We start from the raw sequence: 15,181 nt of genomic DNA, 5'->3' as shown, positions 1-15,181 counted from the left end.
GATGAGGTACGTCCCTTTGTCTTCCAATTTTGGCGCCAAGTAAGCAATTCGAATTTTCCTCAAATGCTAAATCGATTTAAAAAATTGAATATCCATTTTATTTAGCATTTAATATGGCGTTATCTTTTATTAATTATTTTTTGCCTTTATTTAAAAATCGAAATTCACATTTAAAAAACGCAAGGCATTAATAATTAATTAATTAATTAATAAAAATCGATTTGGAGCGCTCAATTAAGCAAGTCGGCCTTGTTATTTTATTGAAAATCATTTAGAAAATGATTTTATTTATCAAGTCGGCCTAGGGGATGAAAAGGTGTGAAGCGCTATATAAGGGGAGTGGAAATTTTCATTTTCACATAATCATTTTTACCTTTCTTCATGCGAATTGAGGAGAGGCGAATATAGTGCGAAGTGTGTTCAAAGGTGGTGCGAATTCAAACCAAGGGTGGCGCTTAGTTATCAAAGGGTGGTGCGAATTTGAAGACCACACCAAATGCGAACTTGAGGATACATTAAGGCGAATTTGCTAAAGACTTGGAGGATTTGTTTGAGCGATTTGTCAAGGACAAATTTGAAGATCATTTAAGACCACGTCTAAGGCCATACTTGAAGATCACGTTCACTCCAAAGGTGGCAAAGTCAATTTTGAGGAGATCATATTGAAGATTATTTTATACCTCAATTTTGCCTAGGCGAATTTTCTTTTTGCATTCTAGAGTTAGCTCTCTATCGAGGTATGGCGATTTAATTATTATTGCTTTATTCATTCATCGTCGTATTTCAAATTTTGAAATTTTTGAATTTTGAATCTCTTAGCTCAATCGTTGTTTTTTAGGAAATGATAACTCTAGAGACTTATCATGACGTTTCCTAAAAACTTCTCTCTCTTATTTACGCTATTTATTGCAAAATCTAGTTCTTATAATGAAATGTTGTGTAGGTATGGCAACCCCAAAGGCGGGAGCATCCACCAGCCGCTCAGCTCTCATGAAAGAAGATCAGAAGACCGAAGAGGTGGAGACCAAGATCGTGTCGAAGTGGAGCAACATTGGAGATACCAACTTGGGGAACTTTAGCACGAAGAAGTTCCGAGAGGTCCCTTACATCGGCAAGCCATCACCTGTCGCCCGGAGAATAATAGAGAGTGGCATCATCAAGGCGGCCGGTTTTCCTCCAGCTATTCAGTGCCACGAGTTGATGATCGAGTGTGCCCGTCACTACAATCCACAGTCCAGGACAATTGTGTCCAATGAGGGAAACACTTTGGCGTACCTTTCAGAGGAAGCCATAAGTGAGGCTTTCCATCTTCCAGAGCACAGGGACATGATATACAAGAATTTGAGGATAGAATCAAGATCATCTTTCGCAAAGACGCAGATGTTACAGATGAACAGTATGATCAGATGTATGCCACCATGCTCCTGATTGATAGAACGAAGGAATTTGAACCTACTTGGGACGCAGCTCTTCTAGATGCATTCGATCAGGTCATCCACTTAGAAGAGAGTATCAAGAATCTTCCCGAGATTCCAATCACAGAAATCGAAGGAATCGTGACAAAATTCATTGCATATGCTAAGAAAGAGAATTGGAAAGGGAATAAGATTCTAGATGAAAGGTTGTTACAGATGACATGACATCTTATTTCTCATTGGTTGATACCTCCTAGATTTTTGTGCCAAATTTAATATTTGGCTATGTATTTAATATTGTTCAGTAAAAAGGAGGTCATTTGTAACAAACCCTAATTAGGGTTTAGGTGTCATGATCTTGTCCATTGATTTACTTTCAATCTGGACCTTTCATTGTAACTGGGGATGCTATTTATACCCCCATTTTTCATTTCATTTGGTAATAGTTAATAGTCGAATAGTCAGATAAGAGTGAAATAGAGAGATTAGAGTTAGAAGCAATTCTTATTTTGTAGCAAGATTGAGTCTTGAAGAGAGAAATTCAAGCAATTGTTGTATATGATGACTTGGAAATCAATAAAATATTGAAGTTATGGTGTTTTGTTGCAAATTTCTTAAGTTATCTTCATGGTTGTTGGATGTACTTGAATCACGCTCAATCAAAGTAATTTGTTAATTTGAAAGACTAAGTGTGAGATTTGATATTTGGTGGGATTCGCAATCCAAACCACTAGCTTCTTGCTGATTGTAGGAACGCCTTGCGTGGTCGACTGGAGAACATTTTGAGTCCCTAACCTTCAAGCATTTTCGTATCTAGGATATGTACCTTCGTAGTAGTGTCCTTGGTCTTTGATGCATTGAACATCATTATTACCTTAGAAGATCGCACTAATTTCAATTGAGTTGTTATCTTATGGCAAAATTGAAGTTGGTTGAGTCTTGCCAAATCTCATTCATGCTAAGTCGTTCATAGGGTTAGGCTAGATTAGACCTCTTAAACCCTATCTTTTGCTTTTTTTTTTAAAGTTCCTTTAGTTTAGTAAAATCTTCGAGCTTTGAATACGTAAGACCCCTTGGAGGAAACAGCAAATCACATCATACCACTAAAAAGCTTGTCCACACGTGGAGACCCCACTAAAAGAACCTTGGAGTCCATCTAACTGATCCTTTTTGCAAATCTTCAGCAGTTAGAGACTATTTTCTCAAGAGAGGATAAGATGCCTATTGGTATTTTATTTTGTGTATGATTGTGTATAAAATACACGTCAACAGGCTTCAAGGCACAAAATTAGTTCAAAATTGGAGCAAAGAGAGGATTCTATGAAAATTCGCTTTGGACCCTTTGGAAGGGTCAAGAGCGAATTTTGTCTTTTAGGCTTAGATCCATCATTTCCTTCACTTTCATTCACTTCTTAAGGCAAGAATATATCAATCCTCCCCCAACCATGTCCTAGGAACAAAGATCTTGGTTTGAACAAGGAGGAAAATAGTGTTTTTAAGAAATTTCGCTTTGGACCCTTTGGAAGGGTCAGGAGCAAAATTCTCCCTTAGGCTCATTTAACACTTCTTTTCCTCTCAACTCACCTCAAACTTGACTTATCAAATCTCCTCTTACCGTAATCAAGTCAATTCGCCACCTATTTAGCTCAAAACAAGGCCCTTTTAGTGTATTAGGCAAAATAGTCAGGCTTAATTCTCATTCAAGTTGCCTAGGACTTGTCCATTTCCCCTTTATCTTGTCATATTCAAACCAACTTGCTATCAAAGTGGTGAGGAAAAAAGGTTTTCTAAGAATTTCGCTCTAGACCCTTTGGAAGAGTCAGGAGTGAAATTGATATTTTAGGCTCAAATTGACTTCATTGACTTCATTTCCAACTTTTCCCTATCAAAACAAGGTGCTTTGCTTTCAAAAATGCATGGGAAAAGGATTCGTTCATAGGTTTGAGCAAGGTAGAATGCTTTATGAAGAAATTTGCTCTGGACCCTTTGGAAGGCTTAGGAGCAAATTTCTTCTTTTTGGCTCAGTTTTTATCCTTTTTCACTCATCTTGCTTTAGACTTGTCTTCTTGAATCCTCTCCTTGCCATATATGTCCACTATTTCATGTCCTTAGTGAAGAAATAGGTCTTTTGGGGAATTTTGCTCTGGACATAGGTCTTTTGGGGAATTTTGCTCTGGACCCTTTGGAAGGGTCAAGAGCTTGAAAAAATTTCGCTCTAGACCCTTTGGAAGGGTCAAGAGTGAAATTTATGTTTTAGGCTAAAATTTCCACCTCTCATTACTTCACTTAGTTTCACACATCAATTCTCTCTTCATAACATCTTAAGGACAAGGTTTATGAGGCAAATTAAGACCAGGAAGGGAGATATTAGAAAATTCGCTCTGGAACTTTTGGAAGGGTCAGGAGCGAAATTGAAGAATTAGCCTTAGATACCACCCAAACACTCAAACTTCACCCTCATTCATGTTGTTCTTACCTCAAGACAGGCTAACAAACCACCTTAAAGGAGTTCCTAGCTCAAAAGTTGGATTACAAGGACATCTTAACCATTTCGCCTAGGTACCTTTGGAAGGACAGGACCTATCCAAGAATTTCGCTCTGGACCCTTTGGAAGGGTCAGGAGTGAAATTCATGTTTTAGGCTAAATTTCTTCATTTTTCCCTCAACTTTGGACTTGGTTTTTAGATCCTTCCTTCATCTTAATCAAGTCCATTTGCCTTCAAGGTGATGTCAATTCAATGCTTTTGATGACAAATTAGGTCTTTCAAAGGATTTCGCTCTGGACCCTTTGGAAGGGTCAGGAGCGAAATTTGTTTAGGCTGAAATCTTGACCTTTTCATCAAATTTCCATATCTAAGCTTCTCCAAGGCGTCTCCAAAGGTGAACACAAGCTTATTTCCCTCAAATCCATGCCTTAAAGTGAATTTTTTGTCTAGAATAGGAGTCATAAGGGAGCTAAGGGAGATTTCGCTCTGGACCCTTTGGAAGGGTCAGGAGAGAAATTTGCAAAAATGCTCAAATTCTTGACCTTTTCTCCAAATTCCCAAGTCTAGACCTGATCATTAGGCGTTTCTCAAGGATAAATAGGTCAGCTTCACATCAATCAATGCCTAGAACTTCATCATTCATCAACTAGACCAATCTCAAACCCTCAAAGATGATATTCACTCACAAAGCTTCATTGACTTCCTCAAACTCAAACAAGACATAACCTAGCAACAAGAGCAAAGCCTGACCTAGAGAAGGCTTTCACAGAGACCCTGACTTGGACCATCTACTGACCAATTTGAACTCAAGCAAACCCTGCTATCCTAATGATCTTTCTGACAACTCTCCAATGCAAAGGCTAATAGCCAAGACTAGGCAACCAAGCAAAGAAAACTAACCCTAGAAAGCAAAAAGTAGGGGTCCCCATTTGCAATGGGGCGACGTGTGAATACGTCACAACAGGTTGTTGCCCCCAAAACCCCATAAGGGGTGCTGCCCCTTGACCCCATTGGGGGCACTACCGCCAAACCTCCATGGAGGGCCACTGCCCCTCAACCCCATTGGGAGTCTCCACTCCCAAATCCCCATTGGTTATTGGATCTGCCAAATAAGAAACTTGATTAGAATGAGGAGGTGAGGAGGAATCAGGATATAACTCTTAAGTGTGCTTACTTAGACATATTATTACACAAATTGCCAAAAATCTCATTAGATGGGGCAGCTTCTACATATGACATGGCTAGTGCAAGTGGTATTGTAACTCATTTAGGGTTGAACTTGTTTTTTGGTCTAAGATATGCATTAAACTCTAATTTCAATCTATATATGATGGAAATTAGTAATATGCTCAACAAATTCATTAATATGTGTGTTTTTGAATAATATATTTTAAAAATTGTATTTTAAAATGTTCAATAAATTTGCCGAGTTATTGCCGATTTTTTCCCAAGTTTTTTGGTGAGTCCCGAGTTTTTAAATATTCTGGGCCAACTAAGACATTGTCAAGTCCTAAGTATCAAAACTCGCCGCGAGTTAGGTGAGTTTGCCGAGTTGGTGAGTCGAGCCAAGCTCAACGAGTTTTGACAACTCGTGACTCGGACTCGGCGAGTTTTGCTCATAACTCGCCTGACTCGCGCTGACTCGCAAGTCAGGCAAGTTATGGCAAAACTCGCCGAGTCCGAGCTCCAGGACTCGCATCGCGGCATGTCAACCATGCAACGCTTTTGGATGTGAGCGCAATTGATCCATGTTCGAGCACATCCACTCGAAGAGGCGTAATAGATTGTCTGTACAAAGGTTGAATGATCTTGTTTTTGTTCATTACAAACTCCGTCTTAGGACCAGATAGATTTTGGACACTGACTCCACTCCGATCACTCTAGCGGAGATCTATCCAGAGTCTGAGTGGATCATTGAGTCTACCAATCCCATCTTCACTGAGGAGGACCATGAGTGGGTTGACCAAGCAAACAGAGAGGCTGAGGCTGAGGCTGTGGCTATGGCAGAGGAGGAGGATAGAGCACAATCCGGCACAGGCACAACTGATGTTGATCATTGTGGCACCTCATAGGCAGAGACTATGGCTACTCAGTCATCCAAGACCTACCTTAGACGCCTTTGTAGGAGGCAGACATATGTTTGGGAACATTTGATGTCATGGATTTTATATACATTTGACAACATTTATAACTCTATATATCTATGTTTTCTATTTCCTTTAGCTACAATTTACATTTCTACGCATGTGATGGATGTATGTTTATGTATGTGATCAAATTAGCTTCTATTTGATGATGTTATACAGTTATAGTGTCTTTAAGCTTTATTCAATAATGGGTGCATGAAACAAGTTTTAAATCATTAAAAATCTCTAAATTTCAAGGGTTTTTTTATTTTGCCTAGTTTGCCGAGTCGTTGCTGAGTCATAGTCAAGTCACAAGTCGAGTCGGCCTTGCCGAGTCCGAGTCTGGGAACTTTGGTCGAGTCCAATTTTTTAAACTATGGTTGATGTAACTTAGTCCCACCTAGTTTGATTAGGAATTGCTATTTATTAAAGGGTAAAAAAGGGTTTTGATTAGGAACTGTTAGTTGCTGAACTAGGTTGATCAATTATTCAGACTAGTTGATTGATCAGTCCAACTGAGTGTCACGGCAGTGAGTTTTAGGCTTAACTTGAAGCTTTACTTGACACCTCATCTAGTTTCTCTTAGTTAGATTCTTAGTGCACTTGTCTATTTAAAGTGCACATATTCTATAATTCTCTAATTTTCTAGTTTTGAGTTAGTGCACTGTATTGCTTTTCAGATTTTATGGGACAACAGTTGCAGATTTGGAAGTTCGATACCATGTACTCATTGATCATATTTTCAGCAGTATGTGTTTGTAGATTAGCACATTCATAGGTTAGTGTTTTGATTTAAGTTTTCATGTTTTAAGCTACCTAGTTTTGTGGTTATTGTGGTTATCATGGTCTGAAAATTAACCAAGGGCACTGCATTGTGCTCATGGATCAGCAGGGATGATCTAGCTCATCATTTTCATTCTCAGCAATTCCATCCCATAAGATTCTTGTTTAAATTGCATTTGGAAGTAGTGAGTTTGCATTACAGGATGTATCAATTGTAGGTCAAGTTTTAAATAAAGGAACTTTACAATAAAACACATCATATGTCCTGTATCTCACCTTCATTGAACTGAAAGTAAGGGAAGCATGACACAGCAGGAAGCCAATTGCTGAAGCAACTACATAGGTGTAATTATCATCTTTAAAACAAGTTTTTGGAGAGACAACAAAAATAAATAGTTTCTGCCAAACCTCCAATTCTGCTAATGTAACATCAGCCAGGAATGGAAAATCGAGAGTGGAAAAATAATAACATCAATTCCTCAGTAAATGTTACCAACAGTTAATGGGGAAAGAATCTTCTAACATTTAGCATTAAGATTACATGTAGAAATACAGGAAGAGCGCATTATATTAATCTGTTCACCACTGGACATATATATTGAAGAGAAGGATGCCCAAAAGGCAGATCCTCTCGTGAAGCCAATATGCCAATAACCTCTAAACTTTCTTCCTCGACCTACTTATATGTCTTGCTCGATCCTTAGCAATCAAAACTGAATACAGTGTAGTTTGACTTCAAATACACAACAACATATTAAAAAATATGACTTGAAAAGAATTTTCAAGAATTTATTCAATATAGGCTCTCCCGATGTCACCACCTGTCAAATTTGATCCTGTGTAAGCTAGCAATAAGGCCAACGAGATTTTACTATTTTCACAATATTGACAAATTCTTGCAAATGCTAGTTTAGCTCTGAGGAGACTCTGAAAAGTGTCCAAAAAAAATTGTTTTCATAGAGAACACTTCAAAGAGAAAGAGTTTAGTCTATCAGTGCCACTACTTATTAGGCTGACTAATTTCTTAACACCAGTAGTTTGAACCATTCATTTCATTTTAGTTAAATACAAACAACACTCATAATGAAAGTTTATGTTTCCTTTAGTTATTCAAAGCTATGCTGCACCTTCTCATGATACCAGTTTCATACTCCATATTAACATCTATGTATTCTAGCACTTATGAAAACCAGCTTCTTGCTGGCTAAGAGGTGTAGATCTTGAAATCTGTCCACCAGAACCTCTTCTGAAGACTAAAAGGGTTTCCAATGCATGGAATGATGAATCGTTGATAATTATTAAAGCATATAAAGATCACTCCATGCAACCACTGGGAAGTTACTTATTTCATTGTCATCGCTGTGTAGAGATTGACATAGTTCAAAGTCAAACTCTATGATGCATGTTGGAATGCAAAAATTGTCTTATTGGCTGATAGGATCGAGATGGATCTCTGTTCCTTCCTTTAAAAATGTTCAAATTTGACAGCTTAGTATTCCAAATGGTGTTGACGTCAAATTGAAACTCTTGATGTTAATGCTAGCTGAGCTTTGAGCAGACAAAAATTCATTAAAACAGACTGAAACTCTTGATGTGAATGCCAACAGAGATTGAGCAGGCAAAAATTCATTAAAACAGACTGTGCGATAAGATATTTTAGTTTATCTCTTAGAGGCTACAGAGGCTTATATAAGCCCAGCACTATATTTTGCATGGTACTCAAACTGAAACTCTTGGTACTGATGACAAAGAATGTCAAGCAGACCAAGAAGTCAATAAACATGCTTTCTGTGAAAATAATTTCGGTTCATCTCTTTGTGTGTGTGTGTGTGTATATATAACCCCTTCACAATCAATTTTTTTTTGCCAATAGATGATGCACCAAAGTGAGACTCTTGATGTGAATGTCAAAGAAGGTCAAACAGACTAAACGATCAATTAACAATGTGCCGTATGTGAAGATGATTTCATTTCATTCTCAGTTTTTAAAAATTAGCACATCCAAATTACCCCACTTCTACAGTTTGTTCATTAGATTGTGTACCCAAACTGAAATTTGTAATGTGAATTGCAAAGCAGGTTGCCCAAACTGAAAGTCAAAAATGCATGCTGTGTGAGAAGATTATTTCACTTTACTTTTAATAATAATAACTATCGCAGTTTCATATAAACCCAGGCCTTATATTTCTCACAAATAGGTGAGACCTGAACTCTTGGTGTGAATGTCAAAGAAGGTTGAGAAAACAAACGAATTACAAAAATGGGTTGTGATGAATATGAAGAATGTTTAACTCCTACTAATTTGCACGGACCCATATAAACCAAGATCTGATGTTTTTTTGTCAACAGGTATTTGCTCCCATGAGACCGCTAGTAATTAGGCTCAGGACAATCGCACATGCCTCTCCCCATCTTGTATTATAGAATCAGATATTGGAAAATCAAACTTTCCATTCAGAAACTGTTCCAAGCAGCAACAAATGCAATTCTGAGTCGAGTAGTATGATTGATGCACACATAGGTATGAAGGGCATCTAAGAGTCTCAAATGAGATAAATATATCAAAAGGAACTATGAAGTTCTAAAGAAGGTCCAGAACAGACGCAGAATAATGAAAGTTATAACTTCGTTGAGGTGATAGCGAGATACCAGATTTGCTTGTTATTTATTCAGACTCCCACAGGCACGTTATACACTTGCTATGGCGTAAAAAGACAGCAGCAATCAGAAGAATTTGCTTTTGCATAGTGGCATTACGAATTAGAGAGAATAAAACTGATAAGTTGTGGTTGTATATTATAGGTTCTTAACCAGACGACCAAGAGGAGGTCTTAGTAAAGAAACCGAGATCTTTTGGCAAGGACCCACAATTATGGATGACACTTTCGGTGTTTACTTATTTAATCTATTTTCTATTAAAATTTCTATATGTAGTAATGATGTCCTGGGCCAGATACTTATACTATGATGTCAAGTAACTAGTGACTAACAACATATTTTTCGATGTAGAATATTGAATTTCCAATGAGAAAAAAAATACAGGTATGCAAGGATAAGAGGATTTTACCGTTGAAGATTAATAGAACATGAATACCCATCGCCTTTAGCGTGCCATGAGGATTAAGGATGCACACAACATAATGCAGACAGTGAAGTAGAATTGTAAACTAAAATGCATTCAAACAGAGCAAGCATCCCATTTAACTCAATCCGAGAAATGGGCTGCGGCAGCAAATTGCCAACAGCATTCAGATTTCAAAATCAGAATAAAATTTAATCACAATCATTGTACATCGAATTCAATGTCAGCTTCTATTAAGATGTGAGCTTGCATAAAATTTTAAGATGACCATGAAGAATACTTGAACAAAGATCAAAAACAGCTTTTGTTTCAATAGGCGTAGTGCCAGATACCTGCAACTGTCACAAAGGAGCTATCATTCTTAGTATTAGCTTTTTCTTCATTTTTCAGGAGCCTGTCTTGAACTCTCTGACAAAGTGCACATGCCAAGTGAACTGCTCTCCTTGCAATCTCGAGCTCCCTGTCATATTTACCACCCAATTTTAGGGCACCCACCGCTGAATCCAAAGTGGGCGTCCTTAATTCTGAGGCTGTTTTACCTGAGGAGGATTCCCCATTGTTTTGAGCTTGCCCTTCCATATCCAATTCGAGGGCAACCAAGCTCTCGCTGGTACCGCACCAGATTGGGTTCCTAATCCTAGTCCTAGTATACCTGGAAAAACAACCAGTTTTATAAGATGGTGAACAGACCACTGTCTGTACCATGTGATGAGGAGAAATTAATCTGTACCCACTTACTTGTTGCAAAAAACACGCACACCCAGATGAAGGGTGAGAGAGAATGGTTGCCATTTCCTTTCATTCAATCGGGGAAGGTGATCCCCTTACTAGGATAGTCATAGTCGTAGTGGCCGAAGGTGACTAAAATCTCTGAGATTAATTAAACTCTTAAGAACCTGGACCCACCAATTCGACAAAGCTTGTAAAAGTAAATAATCATGATTTTAGGATTACCTTCTAGATGTGTGAGTGCTTCCAAAGGGACTTGCGCATTGATAAGGGACACCAATTTTCTCTGGATAGAGTTGGAAAGGCGGGAGGAAAAAATTGCCCGTATGACATGAGCGGTGATGCTTATAATGGTAAAATGTCCATGTGACGTAGCGGTGATGATCAAAATCTTTTTCTTTAAATTTTTTTTTTTAAAAAAAAATGAGTAATTTTGTTTAAGAAATTAGGGATTTTATAGGAAAAAAAAATATTTGCTATTGTAGAAAATTTGAACTCAATATCATAAAAGAAAAATAAGTTTTTTAGAAGCAAATGTAATTTTTTTTATTTTTTTTTGATAAAAGTAGATGATACCACTAAAATTATATATATATATACATGGTGACTGGTTCAAAGAGCACTGAGGGGAAAGAACCAGTAAAAAAACCCCTCAGTTTTGCCCAAAAACATAAGCCTACCTACCCAATACAATAACCCATATACAGCCCATTTCAATTACATTAGATATAAAGGAAGCTTTTACAGCAAGCTTGTTCTAGTAATTCTGTAGAGAGGATATCATCTCAAAAAATGCAGCCAAGATCAGTGGCATCCCCAAACATTAATCCCCTTATGCACCACATGAGTCCAGATATCTGCAGAGAACAAAAAACACAATGAAGAGGGAACCAAGGAGAAGTAGTCCTGACAACATAAAAATGGTTAGCATACATAAACCTATCCACACAAGAAGTAACGGAAGATGGAGACAACCTTCAGGAAACAGGGTGAAACCAATCCATATAATAGTCCATAAGAATAGCCAAACGAGTAACAACATGACAAGAAGCCATTTACCCCATCCAAAACACTGCACTTTCCAACTTCTCAGAATAATCCACAACCCACCAATTTTGCCCAATAGATTCCACATCCTGCTAAACATTGTATAATCCGAAAAATAAATAGACAAATATGACCCATACCTGTATATCTATCAAAGATATATAATAGAGCGGGGGTTGTCATGATATGATTATCAGAATATCATACGAAGAGAATATCCAGCCAGATAACACCTCTGAATGATGGAAAAATGCTTCACATACAACAAAATCAATCAATGAAATTACACCAACCTTATACCCACAAAGCATAATGATCCCTTTACTAAACCAATGCGCAGAACGTGAAACCCAAAAATCATGACACAATCGGCCACCACTGCGCTTAAGAAAACATGATTGGCATAAAAGACAGAGTACTTAAGCTGAACCGCATCATCTAATGATTATCCCATAAAGCAATATAAACCCGCCTCAAAAAACCGAAAAGAAACAATGCCACCAACTATCATGATGAAAGGGCTAATAACATAGCGTCAACTGCCAAATGGGAAAAGAAAATCAAAACCAAGCAACCTACATCACCCAAAGTACAAAAAACTATCAAACCAATGTCAACTGATCCCAGAGACTACCACCCTCCATCCTTAAAAGCGGCTCCACTTCCAGGGATGACTATAACTAAGGTGTTGTCATAAGGCAAGGCAACACCCCCCTTATATACATTCAAAGAAGTAAACACCCCATAAGGCGAGAAGAATTTCCAAGGCTACCACCAAAAAAACCTCCCTTCAAAAATGGGGAGATTCTCCCAATAAATGTCAATAACAATGGTATTATTCCAAAACACTCTCATTATAGGCACTTACGAAAGAACAGCCACATCAAGAAGGCATTTTAAGATAGCATTTTCATACATGAGATAGGAAAGTCCGAGGATGCAAGTTTTGTGCGGTCTACTCCATCACTAATAACCTTACTTGCAAGAAAATCCGCGAACACATTAATTTCTCTAAAACAGTGGGAAATCAAGAAAGTGGAGAAGCCATTAAGTTGAAGAAGAATGTGCTCCAGAAGGTACTGCATACGCCAAGAGATGCATTTTTTGGTAGCAACCGCCTGACAGACAAGCATAGAATCCCCTTCAATAACAATATCCTTGATATTTAGAGAATGAGCCAGATCAAGACCAAAGGATATAGCCTAAAATTCTGCCATAACACAGTGCCATAACCAATGTATTTGCCAACTGCCATGACAATTTTTGAAGAATGGTCAAAGATAATTACCCCAATCCCAAACTTTCCCAGATTGCCCTTAGAGGCCCCATCAAACTGAAGTTTGAAGGAAGGACAAGGGGGAGGGCTCCATTTAGCCATCTTTCGCTTAAGATGTGAAGAAAAAGCATCTGAAATAGCCTCATGAGAAGGCAATAAATGTAGAGAGGGCCACTTCCAAGTAACCCAGTTATCCCAATGAGAAAAGGTTGTTAGTCACCCTAAGTTTTTGTAAATGAAAGAAAGCACTACTTCACTAATGGAGGCTTGGATTTTCCTTATGATGTCTGCCAAAGACGTCGACTTATGATTAAAAATTCTTGAATTCCTTTCCAGCCATAGATTCCAAATCACCAGAGATGGAGCAACTATCCACAAAGATGAATAGAACGAAGCGGGAAACAACAAGGGCCAGGATTGAAATTGTGAAAGTAGAGTTGAGCAAAGAGCAGAAGACCACCCTAACATACCAAACAACCAATACCAACACTCAGAGGCAAAGGGACAAAGCAGGTAGAGGTGGTCCACCGATTCCGTGCAATAACCACAAAAAACACATGGGAAAATTGTCGTAATCCCAAGCCTATCTAAACGCATTCCAGTGAGGATTCTATCTTGAATTGTTAACCAAGCAAAAGCCCCTGCTTTTGGAAGACACGCAGCATGCCAGCATAACTTAGTAGGCCAGCAGGCAGGAACAGGGGTCTGGATCAAAGAATTATACCCCTCTTTCACCGAATAGGAGCCAGTCGCATTTTTAATCCAAACCAATGAATCCTCTTTATATTGAAAAACTACATGTCTCTTACGAAGTTCTTCAGTAAAATCTAAAACAATATTAATGTTAATAGCCAAGGGAGGGATTTCCTTCCATTTGACAATTTCACAAGGTCCTGAAGTGTCAATGATAAAATAATTTGCAACAAAAGGTCCCCAAAGAGATGAAAGGATTTTCGGCAAAGGGGACCAATCCCGGATAGATGAGAGAGTTGGATGCCCATTCCAAACTTCATCCCAAAAAGGGCCTTTCTCCCATTATGGACAACCCAGGATAAATGAGGCAAAATCACCTCTCTACAAGAAATCAGAAAATTCCAGAACGCAGAGCCCGTCAGAAGGGAAGTTGCAGTAAAAATCCTTTCTCTTGGTGAACTCCTTAAATATTTAGCAAGCACAATGGAGGCCCATTTACAACTAGGAGTTGTGTATAATTTCCAAATCAACTTAGCCCCCAAAGCCTTATTTTGAATAGCCAAATCACGAATACCCGCCCCCCCCCCAACTCCTTGGGACGACAAACTTTATCCCACGCTAAAAGAGGAATCTTAGTCCTTCCTCCTAAATTATCATTCCGAAGGAAGGACCTGAGGGATACCTTTAAACGCTTAACAACTTGAGAGGGAGCCTGTAGAATAGACATTAGATATGTAGGTATAGCACTCAAGACTGATTTAATTAGAAGAATTTTGCCTGCCATTATTAACCATTTATGATTCCAAGAGGAAATTCTAGAGGAGATAGAATGAACAATTTTGTCCCAAAAAGAGTTCTTATCTGCCCCAAGAAAGAAGGGAATGCCTAAATACATGCAAGGGAAAGACCCAACTTGAAAGTTCCAAAAGCGGATAAGGTTATCCCTAACTAAAGTGGGGACATTGACAAAAAAAATTTTGGACTTTCCCTTATTAACCTTTTGGCTAGAAAACGCTGTATAGTCGGAGATAACTTTCTCAATAGCTCGTGCTTCTCTCATAGTGGCCTTCCCAAACAAAAGCGTATCATCAGTGAATAAGCAATGAGATTGTGAGGAAGGGAGGCCATCTATTCTGATGCCTGACCACCGACCCACAGCCGTAGCATTAGAAATAGCCCCGCTTAATGCTTCCGCTAGAATAACAAACAAAAAAGAGGACAAGGGATCTCCTTGCCTAATACCCCAAGAGGAAGCAAAAAAACCCGAGGGAGCCCCATTAATCAATACTAAGAAGCAGGCGGAGGATATGCATGAATAAACCCACTTAACCCAACACCTTGAGAACCCAAACCGATTCAAAACAGTAAGCAAGGACTGCCAATTGACACGATCATACTCTTTAAGCATGTCTAATTTGAAGATCATTGCTGACACCTTTTGCTGAGAAATAGAATGCAGAATTTCATGAGCAACAATGGCTCCTTCAAGGGTCTCCCGACCAGGCACAAAACCACCCTGCTCTACCGAAATAATCCAAGGAAGG

At 38.5% G+C, this 15,181-nt stretch overlaps 1 protein-coding gene across 4 annotated transcripts in view; it reads right to left on the bottom strand.

The window, feature by feature from the left end:
• LOC131041710 (PAP-specific phosphatase HAL2-like) overlaps positions 1-10,953 on the bottom strand; it is a 39,666-nt gene extending 28,713 nt beyond the window's left edge. For 2 of the 4 annotated variants that reach the window (XM_059207931.1, XM_059207932.1), the window contains exons 1-3: positions 10,847-10,953; positions 10,631-10,762; positions 10,225-10,544 (exon numbers count right to left, since the gene is read on the bottom strand). In XM_059207931.1, coding sequence (XP_059063914.1) covers positions 10,225-10,471 — 247 coding nt within the window. In that variant the 5' untranslated portion in view covers positions 10,472-10,544; positions 10,631-10,762; positions 10,847-10,953. The other 2 variants (XM_057974896.2, XM_057974897.2) reach the window with 1 other exon arrangement.
• Between the last annotated feature and the right edge of the window lie 4,228 nt (positions 10,954-15,181).

This window comes from Cryptomeria japonica, chromosome 7, assembly GCF_030272615.1.
Source record: "Cryptomeria japonica chromosome 7, Sugi_1.0, whole genome shotgun sequence".
NCBI lineage: Eukaryota > Viridiplantae > Streptophyta > Pinopsida > Cupressales > Cupressaceae > Cryptomeria > Cryptomeria japonica.
Note: the sequence above shows the minus strand (reverse complement) of the source record. Positions and strands in the feature narration are given on the sequence as shown.